This window comes from Mandrillus leucophaeus, unplaced genomic scaffold (assembly GCF_000951045.1).
Source record: "Mandrillus leucophaeus isolate KB7577 unplaced genomic scaffold, Mleu.le_1.0 Scaffold1365, whole genome shotgun sequence".
NCBI lineage: Eukaryota > Metazoa > Chordata > Mammalia > Primates > Cercopithecidae > Mandrillus > Mandrillus leucophaeus.
In genome coordinates, this window is record NW_012101327.1 from 305,477 (window position 1) to 319,578 (window position 14,102).

At 32.2% G+C, this 14,102-nt stretch overlaps 1 protein-coding gene across 1 annotated transcript in view; it reads left to right on the forward strand.

Moving 5' to 3' along the window:
* The window catches only part of PVRL3 (poliovirus receptor-related 3), a 123,454-nt gene that overhangs the window by 68,712 nt on the left and 40,640 nt on the right, over positions 1–14,102 (forward strand). The window contains exon 8 of the mRNA XM_011973277.1: positions 416–497. Coding sequence (XP_011828667.1) covers positions 416–497 — 82 coding nt within the window. The remainder of the gene's footprint in view (positions 1–415; positions 498–14,102) is intronic.

Genomic DNA, 14,102 nt, shown 5'->3' on the forward strand with positions numbered 1-14,102 from the left:
AATCAGTTTTGGAAGTATTTCTAAAATACAGTGTAAATATTTCTTATTACGACACTTTGGAGGAAAGTGTAGTGACACTCTAAAATGTTGATAGACATAGTCAAATATTAAAACATGCACTAAAGTCATGTCGTATACTGAATTCCTTAATTTCAGTTCTTCTATTTTAATTCCTTCTTTAAACATGATTGGTTCTACATACAGGAACCTTTAACACCAGTGTTTACTTTTATTTTTGATCTTTGATAGATTAATGGCAATCTAAGAACTGAATTAAACATGTAGGCTAGTGTAAATATTATATAGTATGAGGAAAATATTCTCAAAACTTATGAGAACCTTGATTTTCTTTTGCTCTTTTTTTTTTTTTTTTTCCTAAATGTGACAATCACATATTTTAACCTTTGCAATGCAGGATTGACCTTCCACCCACACATAAACCACCTCCTATGTATGAAGAACGATCCCCACCTTTGCCTCAGAAAGATCTGTATCAGGTATGTGTTCATGAGTACACTTAAGATAATGTGAGAGACAATAAAAAAAATACTAAGCCATTTATATTATTTCTTTCAAAATGTTGTTCAGTCATTATGCATTAAAGATTACATAGCAGTACCTAAGTTTTAACTTGCTCAGTCATTTCTCTGAAACATTTAAGAGATCAAATTTTGTCAACAAGTTGTTATGGCCAGTATAGATAAGACAAATCAACATTATATTAGGCTTTTTACTGAATACTTGTTGAAGACTTACTGTTAACACAGTTTTATTGACATACAAGTTTATTGTAAAATAAAAAGTAGAAAATGAATATCTGTTGAGTAGCATGAAGGGCTTCTTTTCCTTGGAGTGTACAGTATTTTATTCTGTTTTGGAATCAGTTCCCATTAATTCATGTGAAAGTATGATTCAGTGCTTTTATCTTGTATTCTATACCTGGATTAATGTGCTGTACTTGTTATTTGAGAAAGTTGTAAACTGTCAGAATATTTGAATTCTTTGATTCTCAACTTTAGTGGTTGTGTTTGTATGTTTGTTTTGTCTTTTTCTCTATCACCAACACAACCTATTGGATCTCTAAGCCTGTACTGGGGTTTTATAACGTCTGGGGGCATATCCTATAATACTTTCCTCCTAAAATATGTCCTGTATCTTCAGCCTGAATAAGGCAAATCATTAGCCCATCCATTCATTGATTTAATTTGGTGGAAAAATTCTAAAGGAATGTTTCTGCCAAGATGTTCTCAGCTTCTCTTCCTTAGCTGACTGTGTAGTCAGTCTACTGACCAAGAATGGGGCAGGAAGGAGCATTCCCTGGCACGTGGACCCACTGTCAGTGGGTGCTAGCTTTGTCATCTTGCACAGTTAGGTGTCCTGATAGTGAAGATGTGCCATTTTTTCAGACCTTTTGTTCTCACATAAAGAGTGTAGTCTCATCTCTTGGCAAATAAATGAAATTGACAAGCAGTGTGAAATGTCATAAAATTCTTAGCTGGAGCTGTTGGGTTTTTTTGTTGTGTTTTGTTTTCGTTTTGGTTTTGGTTTGGGTTTGGGTTTGTTTTTTTGCCAGTTAGATAACTGAAAAAGTAGCTCATTAAAATGTTTTGTAGATTCCTAGATGAAATTGGTCTGCTTTTCATAATCGATTGGCTATAGGTATTAATAATTATGTAAATTACCTTTTTGCGTCATTTTTCAAATTTTTGGTTACTTTTTGAATTTTGCTTCTTAGTTTTTTTAGGAACTCTTTGATATGGATAGTAATCTTTTGTATTATATTCATCTCTTATTTTTTAACCGTATAGTGTCATATAGAAAATATTACGTTTATATGTAGTAAAAATCTATTTCTTTCATTGTGTTTGTTGGAAGTTGTGTGTTGTCTGAAATTACTTCCTTACATTTCCTTCTCTCTCCTTGAACTAGAGTGTAGAAAAAAGTCTTAGAAAACTAATAGTTTTGGCTCACTCCTGTAATCCCAGCACTGTGGGAGGCCGAGACGGGCGGATCACGAGGTCAGGAGATCGAGACCATCCTGGCTAACGTGGTGAAACCCCGTCTCTACTAAAAATACAAAAAAATTAGCCAGGTGCGGTGGCGGGCACCTGTAGTCCCAGCTACTCGGGAGGCTGAGGCAGGAGAATGGCGTGAACCCGGGAGGCGGAGCTTGCAGTGAGCCGAGATTGCGCCACTGCACTCCAGCCTGGGAGACAGAGTGAGACTCCGTCTCAAAAAAAAAAAAAAAAGAAAGCTAATAGTTTTATGGTTTATGTTTCATTTTAATCTGAAACTTTATTAAACTTAATAAAGAGGTAGAGACCCATTTTTTCCCAATGGGATAACTAGTTGTCCAAATACTTTTCAATTACCTATACTTCTGCATGGTTCAAGAGCACTTTTACCCTAAGGTAAATTCTCATACATATTAGGTCTGTTTCTGAACTCTTAATTCTGTTATATTGCTATGTCTTTCTCTTCCTAAACCAGGATACTGGTATTTCAATTATAATTGTTTTATAATATGATTTGATATTCAGTAAATTCCCTTATCTCTGTTCTTGCTTTCAAAATTTTTCTTGACTTTTCTTTTCTCTGTCTGCTTCAGAATTACCTTCCCAGATTCCATAAACATTCTATTGAACTCCTGAATTAATTTAATAAGAATTGACAACTTTATGATAACGTCATTTCTTCGCATCTAGAAACCAGATAAGCCTCTATTCTGGTTTCTGGTGGGGTGTGTCTGTGTGTGTGTGTGTGTGTGTATGCTGGAATAAAATCTCTTTCTGGTACATGCTTTCCACATTCCTATTAGGTTTACTTTAGGCATTTTAAGTATTTTGATAGTCACTGGGATTTCTCTCCACCCTCCCCCTGTGAACTTTTTAAATTGGCTATTAGCATATAGAAATGCCTGATTAAAAATATGAATCTTATATGCAGCCTCTTTTATCAAGTTTTTGATTCATTCTAATGGTTTTTCATTTTATTTTTTTAGGAATATAATCTATTTGCTGCAAATGACAGTTCTCCTTTTTATCCTTTGCATATTGTGATTTCTCAGGGGAATACATATGAGGGGTTTCCTTATGTCATTCAGTTTTAAATCTGATATGAAATAATTGAAGACTAATATAGAATTTCCTTGCATTAAAATTTTTGAAAACACTGCATTCTATGAATAATGCTGTTTTTTAGCCTTGATTTGAAAGAATTAAAAACATTGTGAAAACTATTTTCCAAATCAACTAAAATGATCTAGGGAACATTTTCAGGAAAACATATCTAATATTTTGAATATAGTTGGATTTCTGATATGGAAAAATATTAATGAAAATGTGAATCTTTTAGAATAGTCTGTGTTTCAGCCTAAAGTAGCATTTACTCTAGAAATGATGACCAGGAGATCCCATGAAATGGATATTTATTTGACTCTACTGAGAGTGATAATAGGAATTTCAGTCTAGCAGCAATATTACGGGGAATGAGGCTTTTGAAGTTATTTTTACAGTGCTGACATACCATGTTAATAAAAGCTTTTCAATCGCTTGAACTATCATGAGATTTTTCTCTCCTTATACCTATTTTCACAGTAGTTGTCTGTCAGATGATTTTTGGTAAATGTTTAATTTTTAACAATCCTAAAACAGTTTTATGAACAGTATTTCACGTGTAAGAATACACATACCAGTTTTCATGACAGATATTTGGTTTATGTATACACAATATGTATATTTGTATATGTGTGTGTAAGCTTTCTATGTGATGAAATGTAATATATGCATAAAGTACTTTAATGAATGACACAGAATATAAAAAGCTTATTGGTATGTTTTTAGATTCCACATAGCAACTAACCATAAGAAACTACCACTTGTAGCATTTTAGTTTAGTATTGCAGAAGTATTTTTCTAATTATCTGAAGACTATTGAAATAGTCTCCCTTTTCCAACTAATGTATTTGTGTGAAGCTTTTATGTTTCTTTATATACTTCAACTAAACAACATATTATGGTAGACTGAATGCTGTAGCAGATATGAAAATCAAACTTTCCTCTTTTGACCCAGATATTAAAAGATTTATAAAATTTAGGAGATACTGTTTATATTAACCTATAATAGGTTTCCTATTCTTTTTAAATGAATTAAATTTTTAAAAACTCTTAGTTTAAATGAATAACATGATAAATATAGATAGCTGTTATTCCTATAAATGAAAGTGCTTGGGGTTCTCAAAATGTAAAGGTTCGTAAAGGGGTCCTGGGGCCAAAAATTTGAGAACTGCTATTGTAAATTTTAAGTGGTATGAAGGCAGGGGTCATGTCACTGTGGTTTAGTACCATAATCTTAGTGCATAATACAGTGCTTGGCACATATAAGTACCTGATAATTTTTTTTTAATTTGACAGATCAAAATTGTATATTTTTGTGATATACAACATGCAACGCGATGCTTTAATGTATGTGGAATAACTAAATCAAGCAAACTAACATATGCATCACCTTATGTATTCTGATAAACAGTTTTTGAATGAGTAGGTGAAAGAATCAAGCCCTTTTTTATATCCTCTTCAGTTTATAATCTGTGAAAATTTCTGCATCATTTATAATATCCGTATCACAGATACTATATTTCAGTATATTTAATGTCAGTGTCCATAATATCACTGTATCAAGTATGAGATATCAATATATAATATATGTAAAAGAACAGAGAAAAACAGACTATAGAAATATTTTTAAATGTTAGCAATTATCTTTGTAATAGATTTCTCAGTGAATATTATTTTTTTAATATTTTCTGTAGTTTCTGTTTTTTCTGTAGTGCCTTTACTCGCCTCTGTAAGTAGCCTTTTAGCATAGGAAAATAGAGATCTATTGAATACCTGAGTCACTGACCTGGAATGTTAAGCTAGTCATACTGGTCAGTGTGTCAGCAGTGTTAACTATCTGAAAAAACTGAATTTCTTTCCAATAATTTACTATAGTATATTTCTTTCTTTAGTAAATGTTTGTAAATATTCATGACAGTGTTAGTGGAGAAAGAATGTTTTTACATGTTTTGAAGTGTATAGATAATACATACACAACAATATAAAGAGTTGTTTTCTAAGGTCTCATTCCCATACCTATTTACCCTACCCCCATCATCTACAGATAACCACTTTTATTAGTTTATGTCTTCGTACTGTTTCTTTAAGCATAGACAAGAAAACACACACATGCACACACACTCAGGTGCATTTTAATTTATTTTCCCCCTGTTTAAAAGTAATGTATACATATACCTTGTTACATATCTTGCCATTTTCTCCTAAAATATACTGGAGATCTTTTATTATTGAGATGCAGAGAGCATTCTCAACCTTTTTTATGTCTACATAGTATTGTAATGTGTGTATATTACGTAGTTTGCAATGTCAAAAGATTTTAATAAACCAATAATGCTATAACGAATAGCCTGGTATCTATGCTCTTTTGTATGTATGCAAGTATCTGCAGGGTAAATTTTTAAATTTGATCTTGCTACATCAAACAGTAAATGTGTTTATAGTTTTGATATATATTGCCAAATAATCCTCTATAAGAACTGTACTATTTTGCACTTCTAATAATAATATATAAAAATACCTGTTTCTCCACAACCTCACCAATAGTATGTATATGTATTCCTCTTGATTATTGCTAATCTGATAGGAATGGCACGTACATATAATTGTAATTTTGCAGTCTTTTAGTGGGTTTCTGCATCCTTTCAAGTGTTTAAAAAGCCATTTTTTCCTGCAAATTGTTATTCTTTTGTCTATTTATTTATTGGACAAAATTGTGATGAACGTTTTCTAAACGTTTTATAAGTAGATGTGAAAATATTTTGTTTCATGTGCATTGCTCCATGGTATCCAAATCTGTGGCAAAAACAGTTTAGTAAGATGAATCGTGTGTCTCCATTGGTTTATGTTATAAGAAGTTTTAGAAAAGCGAAACAATTATGGTTGGAACTCAAATGTTACTAAAATTTGTGGTTTTAAGAATTTAAGTTCAAGAGATAAGTCCCTCCAGGTATTCAGTTATAATCAAACCATATTTCATTTAAACCTTTCTTGAACTCATTCACTTTTCTCCTCTTTATAGTTTCATGTATTTTTATTATATCTTTTTAAAAGTCATTTTTCCAATACATCATTGCCATCTTCCAATAGTAATTTTTAGGTAGGCTGCTTTTGTTAGTAATCATTGATGGTCTTATTTTCTCCCAGGATCTGAATATTTTAACATGTTTCCAGGCACTACCAGTAGTTATGATCTTTGGGATTAGGGAAGGGAGAGAGGAATATGATAGAAGAGTTAATATTTTTTTCCCAAATTATATAAAAGTATATGACCGAGTGGATTATTCAAATAAGGATTATTTCTAGCATAGTTTTCCCCTTGAGTAGAAAAATGTTTTCATCTTTCATATTGCCTTCAGTTAGTAAGTACTGGCAGTTATTGAGACAAGTAGTGCAAGAATTGTGAGTCCTTATTCTGCTCTGAGGTGAAAAAAAATTTTGTGATCAACAAAGCTCGGTTAAAATAATGATTTATTAGCTAATTTTAGTTGGGGAGCGCCCTTCAAAGCAAAAAGAAATATTAAAAATCTAAATATCTAAAAATATTTGTCAAGAATCATAAAGTTAATTTAAAGGAGATATAGCTGTAACATGTGAAGTGTAAAAGATTGATGTCTTCATCATATCAAAGCTTTTGCTATCTGTCTTATAAATGAGAAAAAGATAAGCTTGTTTTATAAGGGTTTATAGGGATTAATAAACTAATATATGCTACATCCTTAGAATAGTGCCTGACAACACAGTAATTACTGTGCATTTGCTATTATTATTTTCAAAGAAGCTGTATAATTCTTGATAAAAATATTAAAGATGCTAAGCAGTGAAATTATTTCAGTAGAAAAACAAAGCTGATGCTACTTTGATTTATTTAAACTTAGCATATGTTTCTTTTGGAAATATTCATACCTTTATTATAACCTTAGTAGTGCTTGAAATGAAACTAGAATATATGGGATCTACACTTTTTGATTCATAGTAGTGTTTTGTTTTTTTTCCTTTGTCATTCGTTTATCAAATAAATATTTCTTGAATATTTAATATGTGCCAGTACTGAGAATATGTAGTTAGTAAAAGATGAAAAAAATTGTCTATGGAGCTTACGTTTTAGTGATGAATGGACAACATCTATGGTGACAGCTTTCTTCCTTTTTTAAGAAGAGCTTTATTAAAATGTTAATTAACACACACTAAACTTCACATATTAAGAATGTAAATTTGATATGTTTTACATATACTGCGCACACACACAAATATACCTGGCAGATATCACCACAATGAAAATACTGTATATATCCATCATTTCCAAAAGTCCTAGTGTCCCTTTGTAATCTCCCCCCTCTAGTCCTTTACCAGCTTCTCTTTCATATCCTCTGGAAACTAACCACTGATCTGCTTTCTGTCATGTATTAGTTTACATATTCTCAAATTTTGCACAAATTTTATACAATTTGTTCTCTCTTTTGGTCTTGCTTCTTTCACTTTACATAGCGATTTTGAGATTCATTCATGTTATGTTGATCAGTAGTTAATTCCTTTTACGTAGCTATAATATACTGCTTTTTTGTTTATATATTTATCTGTTGATGGACATTTTTGTTTCCAGTTTGGGACTATTACAGAGTTGCTCTGAACATTTATGTACAAGTCTTTGTGTAAATATATGCTTTCATTTCTCTTGGGTAAACACCTAGGAGTGGAATGACTGGGTCATATGGTAAGTGTGTGTTTAACTTTCTAAGAAAATGCCAAACTGTCATCCTAAATGGTTTTACCATTTATGTTCCTATCAGCCATGTGAGTTGCTTCATACCCTTACCAACACTTAACTATGATCAGACATTAAAATTTTTAGATATTCTAATAGTTGTGTGGTTGTGTTTTATTTAGGTTTAAATTTTCATTTTTCCTAGTTACTAATATGTAGAACATTTTTTCACTTGCTGGTTTGTCATCAGTTTATGTTCTTTGGTGAAATATCTGTTCAGATTTTTCATTTTTATTGGATCACTTTCTTATTGATGAGTTTTGAGAGTTCTTTATATATTTTAGATATAAATCCTTTGTCAGCTATATAATTAGCAGATATTTTCTCCCATTCTTTTGCTTGTCATTCTCTTTAACAGTGACTTTCTTTTCTTTTCTTTTTTTTGAAACAAGTCTTGCTCTGTTGCCAGACTGGAGTGCAGTGGTGCAATCTTGGCTCACTGCAACTTCCTGCTCCCGGGTTCAAGCGATTCTCCTGCCTCAGCCTCCCAAGTAGCTGGGACTACAGGCGCGCACCAGCAGGCCCAGCTAATTTCTGTATTTTAGTAGAGACGGGGTTTCACCATGTTGTCCAGGATAGTCTCGATCTCTTGACCTCGTGATCCGCCCACCTCAGCCTCCCAAAGTGTTGGGATTACAGGCGTGAGCCACTGCGCCCAGTCAACAGTGACTTTTTAAGAGAAGATGTTAATTTTGATGATGTTCAGATTATATGATAACAATGTAGTGCTATGCTTTTATCTCTGGAATGGGGGTGTGGAGGACCTATTTTTTGTTAGTTGTCGTTTTATTTAATCAAAACTTGATTGACTCATGAGTAAACAGAACTAAGGAACCATTGAAGCTTAATGTGGTAAGCCAAGTACAATGAAATTTCCTCCCAATTTCAGAGCACCTAGTAGCTTTCTTCATAAAAGCATGATGTTTATGTATTGGGAGCAGTTCCTTTGTAAATACGAAGAAGTCTGGACAGAGAGCTGAACTATTTATAAATGTTCAGAACAAAGAAACTAAATTGTTGTCAGAGAATGGACATATTATTTGTGAATTAAATTTTACATAACCACTATTAATCTAATTTTACTTTGAATTTGGCCATTTAGTGTTGATTTTATTCTGGACAGATGGTTTTGTTGAAGTTCTTTTGATACGTTAAAAATAGAAAATTGGTCTATTTATGGACTTCTGAGAGAATAAAAATTAGGCTAAATTAAGGCTGCCCTAAGTGGAGAGTTGTCCAAGTTAGCTATCTTCATCTTGTGACATTAGCAATGCCAGTGAGACCTCAGTGCCTGCCTTACTTCCCAGGATTAGAGATTAATAATATCCGTTACTACCTGTTTACACGAAAATACCAATGGGGAGACTATCTCAGGCTATTGATACCCTCCTTATATATGAGCACAGTAACCTTATATCCTAGAATGTCCAGGATTGTCCTGATTTCACGTATTTATGTCCTAGTGCCAGTATGTATTTAAGTCCATGTAGCCTGACTTTGAGCTGCTAAATAATCATGGTGTTATATTAACTCCTGTGATAGTGTTCCACTGAAAACATGACTTCTCGACTTTTATCTCAAATCACCAGCCTTCACTGGTGCTTAAAGCTCTCTAAGATACTTCTCTAGTACTCTGGAAGTGTCTTAGAACAAATTTATTGAATACTTAGCACACTTTTGTTTTTGAATCTATTCAGATACCTTAAATAAAATGAAATTAGAATTAAAACTTTTGTTAAAGTAAAATTTTTATCTAGAAACATCTTAAGTTTGAAGAAGACATGTTAGAATGAATTAATTTAAATGTTTATAAAGAGTTCATTGGTTAAAAAAAAATAGACCATAACTCTTTAAAAGGCTACAGTTTTCAAATAAGTTAGAAATACTAGATTAAATTCAAGATACGTTTTGGTTTAGAAAGATTTAAAATGCCAAAAATTAAGAAATGTTTAAAAATAACTGAATAAATGGAAAAACATTCAAAAGGATTTGTTTTGGGGAAAGTAGTCATGACCACAGTTTATTCTTGGTTGAGTTGACCTTATCTGCAGCCACCAAATTATTCCATTTTCTTTTATGAGAATGGGAATCTTTAACCCAGTTTGCCTTGGCAAACTGTCAGATAAGTTTCCATAGCTACCAAGCTACCATAGTTCAAATTCCTGTTTCTAGGCATGATAATAGACATAGTTACCTCTCTTTCCCCACAGACATGTTTTCACCACTGGCTAAATCTGGTTGTGGTATGATTCCAAATTTATTTTGCTGGTTTCTTGGAACATATTTTCAAACCCAGATGTTCATCCACTTAGGTTTTTGTATAATAACATCCCATTATTTGATTTATTGATATATCTTGATTGGGAATGTGTTCAGGGCAAGCAGTTAGCCAGTTGGTAACTCCATCTTTTTAAATATATATCACTTGCTACTTGGGAATCTTATTCTGAGAAATAAGCCCCACAGTGACATATGTGTATTTTTGGGCATGTAAATTAAAATGTTAATCTTGAAATTCAGACTAAACAGCATTTTATTATTGAAAAGTTAGTAAGACCCACTGTTTTAGAGGAGGGGCCCTATCTGGAGTGGTACTTTAGTTTGAATCATTGATACTGCTTTACAAATATGTTTCAAAACGCATTAGGCCTGTGAAAATCATTTTCATATTTACTAACATGTCACAACTTACTTTCCTTACCTTTGATTAATAGCAAAATACATAGGTTACACATTCATATTCAGGATCATTCTTTTTGATGAGTTTCCATGACAACCAAACAAAAAACTTAGAACTTAAAATACATTAAATTCTTTTAGGCCTACTTCAGGTTTTTCAAGAGATCCAGCTTGAGTTCATTTAACATTTCTATGACTGCATAATTTGTCTGTTTCTTCCACAGAGCCAAACTCCATGATGATTTCTTACTGTTCCATTGATGGGGGAGTGTAGTTTTTCTTTATAATTTTAAAAAACAGAACTTGAACCGCAAGGTGAAGGTCACAAGAAGGTAGAATAGAATACTCAGCATAAAGATGACGTTTCCAATAGTTAGATTTGTCTGATAGTGGGGCTGATACTTTGCACAGTAATACTGACATTGTGTATTGGACTCAGCTTTTGTCTATTGTTGTAGGTTATAGGAAGCATTCCTGCATTGGGAATAAAGTTACGTTTTAAGGCCCCTTCCAGTTCTACATCTTGACTCCTTTTTTCCCCTGGGAAAATAATACAGATGGTAGATTCAAAAGTAACATTGGTATTACTTGAGACCAATGTTCTACATAGATATCTTCATGTGATTCTTAGTGTAACATTTAACTATACAGTTGATTAGTTAATGGGTTATTATAAAAGCACACACAGTAGAAGTAACCAACACTATTCTGTACATGTTTTTGAGTTTCATTTTAAGAACTGTTGCCAATCCAAATATCATTGAATTTAAAAAACAATGTAGACAAAAATTACTTCAAATTTTTTTTTGCTTTAAGAACAAGATTTTCTTCTTAAAAATGTGAATTAAACATTGTATTTTGGTTGCTTTACACTTAGGACTGTTTGACAGCTCACATAGATACTAGAAGCTTAAAATGCACTTTGAATGATATCTTTACAGTAGCTTTAACCACAATGAATATAGATGAGATATAAAACTTGCTATCGGTGGAGTATTTTTTGTACATAAGTAACTTTAGAAGAATGAGATTTGTTAAAGGCCTTTAAAAGGAAATGCTTAGCTTTATGAAGATTCATATTTTAAATTCATTGGCACTTTACAGAAGGTAATAATCTCAATTTCAGATGTTTGGCGGGCGGTGATTCTGTAGACTATCAGTCCTGTTTATGAAAAGAAATGGCATGTAAATGTATTTGTCTGAAACTTTTCAAATGCCTTATTATTGATATATGTATTCCCATGGAAACCACAAATACCTTTTTAGAAAAATAATGTAAAATAGTAGCTTTACTTTTAAGTAGAACCTGAGAAATTGCAGACTATATTTAAGAAAAGGTAGTTACAAAGTTGAATAATTTTACTGTGGGTATTTCCCATTGAGAAATGAACTGCATGTATAATTGTTAAACCATGTGTGGCATGTTTACACACACACACACACACACACACACATTAATTGTACCAGATCATAAAAACATAAAACTTAAAGTGATAAGTTGGACTTCATTAAAATTAAAAACTTTAGGTCTTTGAAAGACACCATTAGGAAAGCAAAGGCAAACCACAGACACAAACAAAATTTGTATCAGACAAAAGACTTTCTTCCAGAATATATGAAGAAGTCTTACAACTCAATAGGAAGACAACCCAGTTTTTTAAAATGAGCAGATTTATTTAGACTTTTTGTCAAAGAAAATGTACTAATGGCCAATAAGCACATGAAAAAATATTCAACATTACTAGTCACCAGATAAATACAAGTTAAACCACAATGAATTGCCACTGCACATCCATTAGATTTGCTAACATTAAGACTGACTGAACTGTTTGTTGATATTATAATTAATAGCTTCCAGTTTCTTTTGTAAGTCTGTTTTTATACGTGCTGAGTTTATATAACAATTTATACTTAATTTTATTATTTTCTATTTTTGCTCTAGTAGGTTTATATTTTGTTGTTTTCTATTCTTACGTCCCAAAATACTGCATGTAATTGTAAGTCCAAACACCAAAATTGTTCTGGGGGAATATTCCTTCACTTCCACTCCCATTATAGTTCTTGTATACAGGGATTTATAATGAGTATGGTTTTTGGCTCATAAAAAGTTACTCAAGTTTATTTTTATTTTAAAGTCCTCTACAACTGAGTAATCCTATCCTTGATGGTAATTTTCTATAGTGAACTAACTGGAATTAATTAAGTAATCCACTGTACTCTTTTTTTTTTTTTTTTCTTTTTAAGTGAGGAATGTGATATTATGAGTTACCTAACTTGACAAGGGAGAGAGTTGTCAGGGCAGCACATGGCAAGTGTGAGTCATTGCCCTGGAGTTGGAAACACCATTTGAGGTCTCAAAGCTCAGTCTTCTACTCAAGGCGAAATTTCCTCCAACATCACTCCTAAAAGATCGCCATCTAGCTTTCAACTGAAAACACTTCAATTAACAATTTTACTACCTCATGAGACATTATATTTCTTTTCTGATAGGCCAAATTGCTAGCAAATTAGAAATCTACCCTCCTTTCAACTTAATTAGCCCTGATTATGATCTCTGTAATTTTAAAAAATCTCTTAAGCATTTTAAGCTACATTTATTAAGAACATAAATTTCTTAGCCCACTTTTTATACATAAATTAAATGCTTACAACAATCCTTCAGGAATTGTTTGATAGCCTTTCAGATATTTAAAGTTCTCTGACTTGCTGTCACTATTTTATTTAAACTAGCTTGAGTACTCCCAGTATTTTTAACCATTTCTAATATAATGTATTTTATCTCCCCTCACTGGTCCCTCTGTTTCATTGCAATGTAATATTCATCATGAAATATGTTTCTGGAACAAAATAGAATACTCCATGGTGATAAGTGCCAAATGAATTTATAACCTTTTCTAATCCCTGTACTTCTGTTAAAATTATCTGCTTCCATTTCTGCATGTACGTATATATATTTCACAGCTAGCTACCATCTTAATATCTTAAAATCCCTGTCAATTCAGACATCTTCCATACAGATATATTCATTTTATTACCCTAATTGTGTTTCTGTCTCTTAAATTTAACCTTTCTTTTAGATTAATGTTCCTTTTTTGCCAGTTTTTTTTTTTTACAGTCAAGATTCATAAATTTTTATTTTTCTAGTGCCCTGAACTGATGTGAAAAATGGGAAACCAAAGTGATAAGACTCAAAACAACAGTAAAAGGAAATGGCCAAACCCAGTTGGATTATCAAAATCAGTTATTAGTATCTTGCTATTTTTACCCATGTTTCACATTAACTCTTTTTTACATGATTTTTTTTTTACTTTATATATTTTTCCACTGTATAGATTTTTTTTCTTTTTGCAATCAAAGTGATGATCATATATTTTCCAATTTTAAAAATTATTTCTAGTGGAAAATTGGAGCTAAAGGGAGAATAAAATAGAATGGAGTTTAGGGGGCTGGGCAGAGTGGCTAATGCCTATAATCCCGGCACTTTGGGAGTCCGAGGCAGGAGGATCAGGAGGTCAGGAGATCGAGACCATCCTGGCTAATACGGT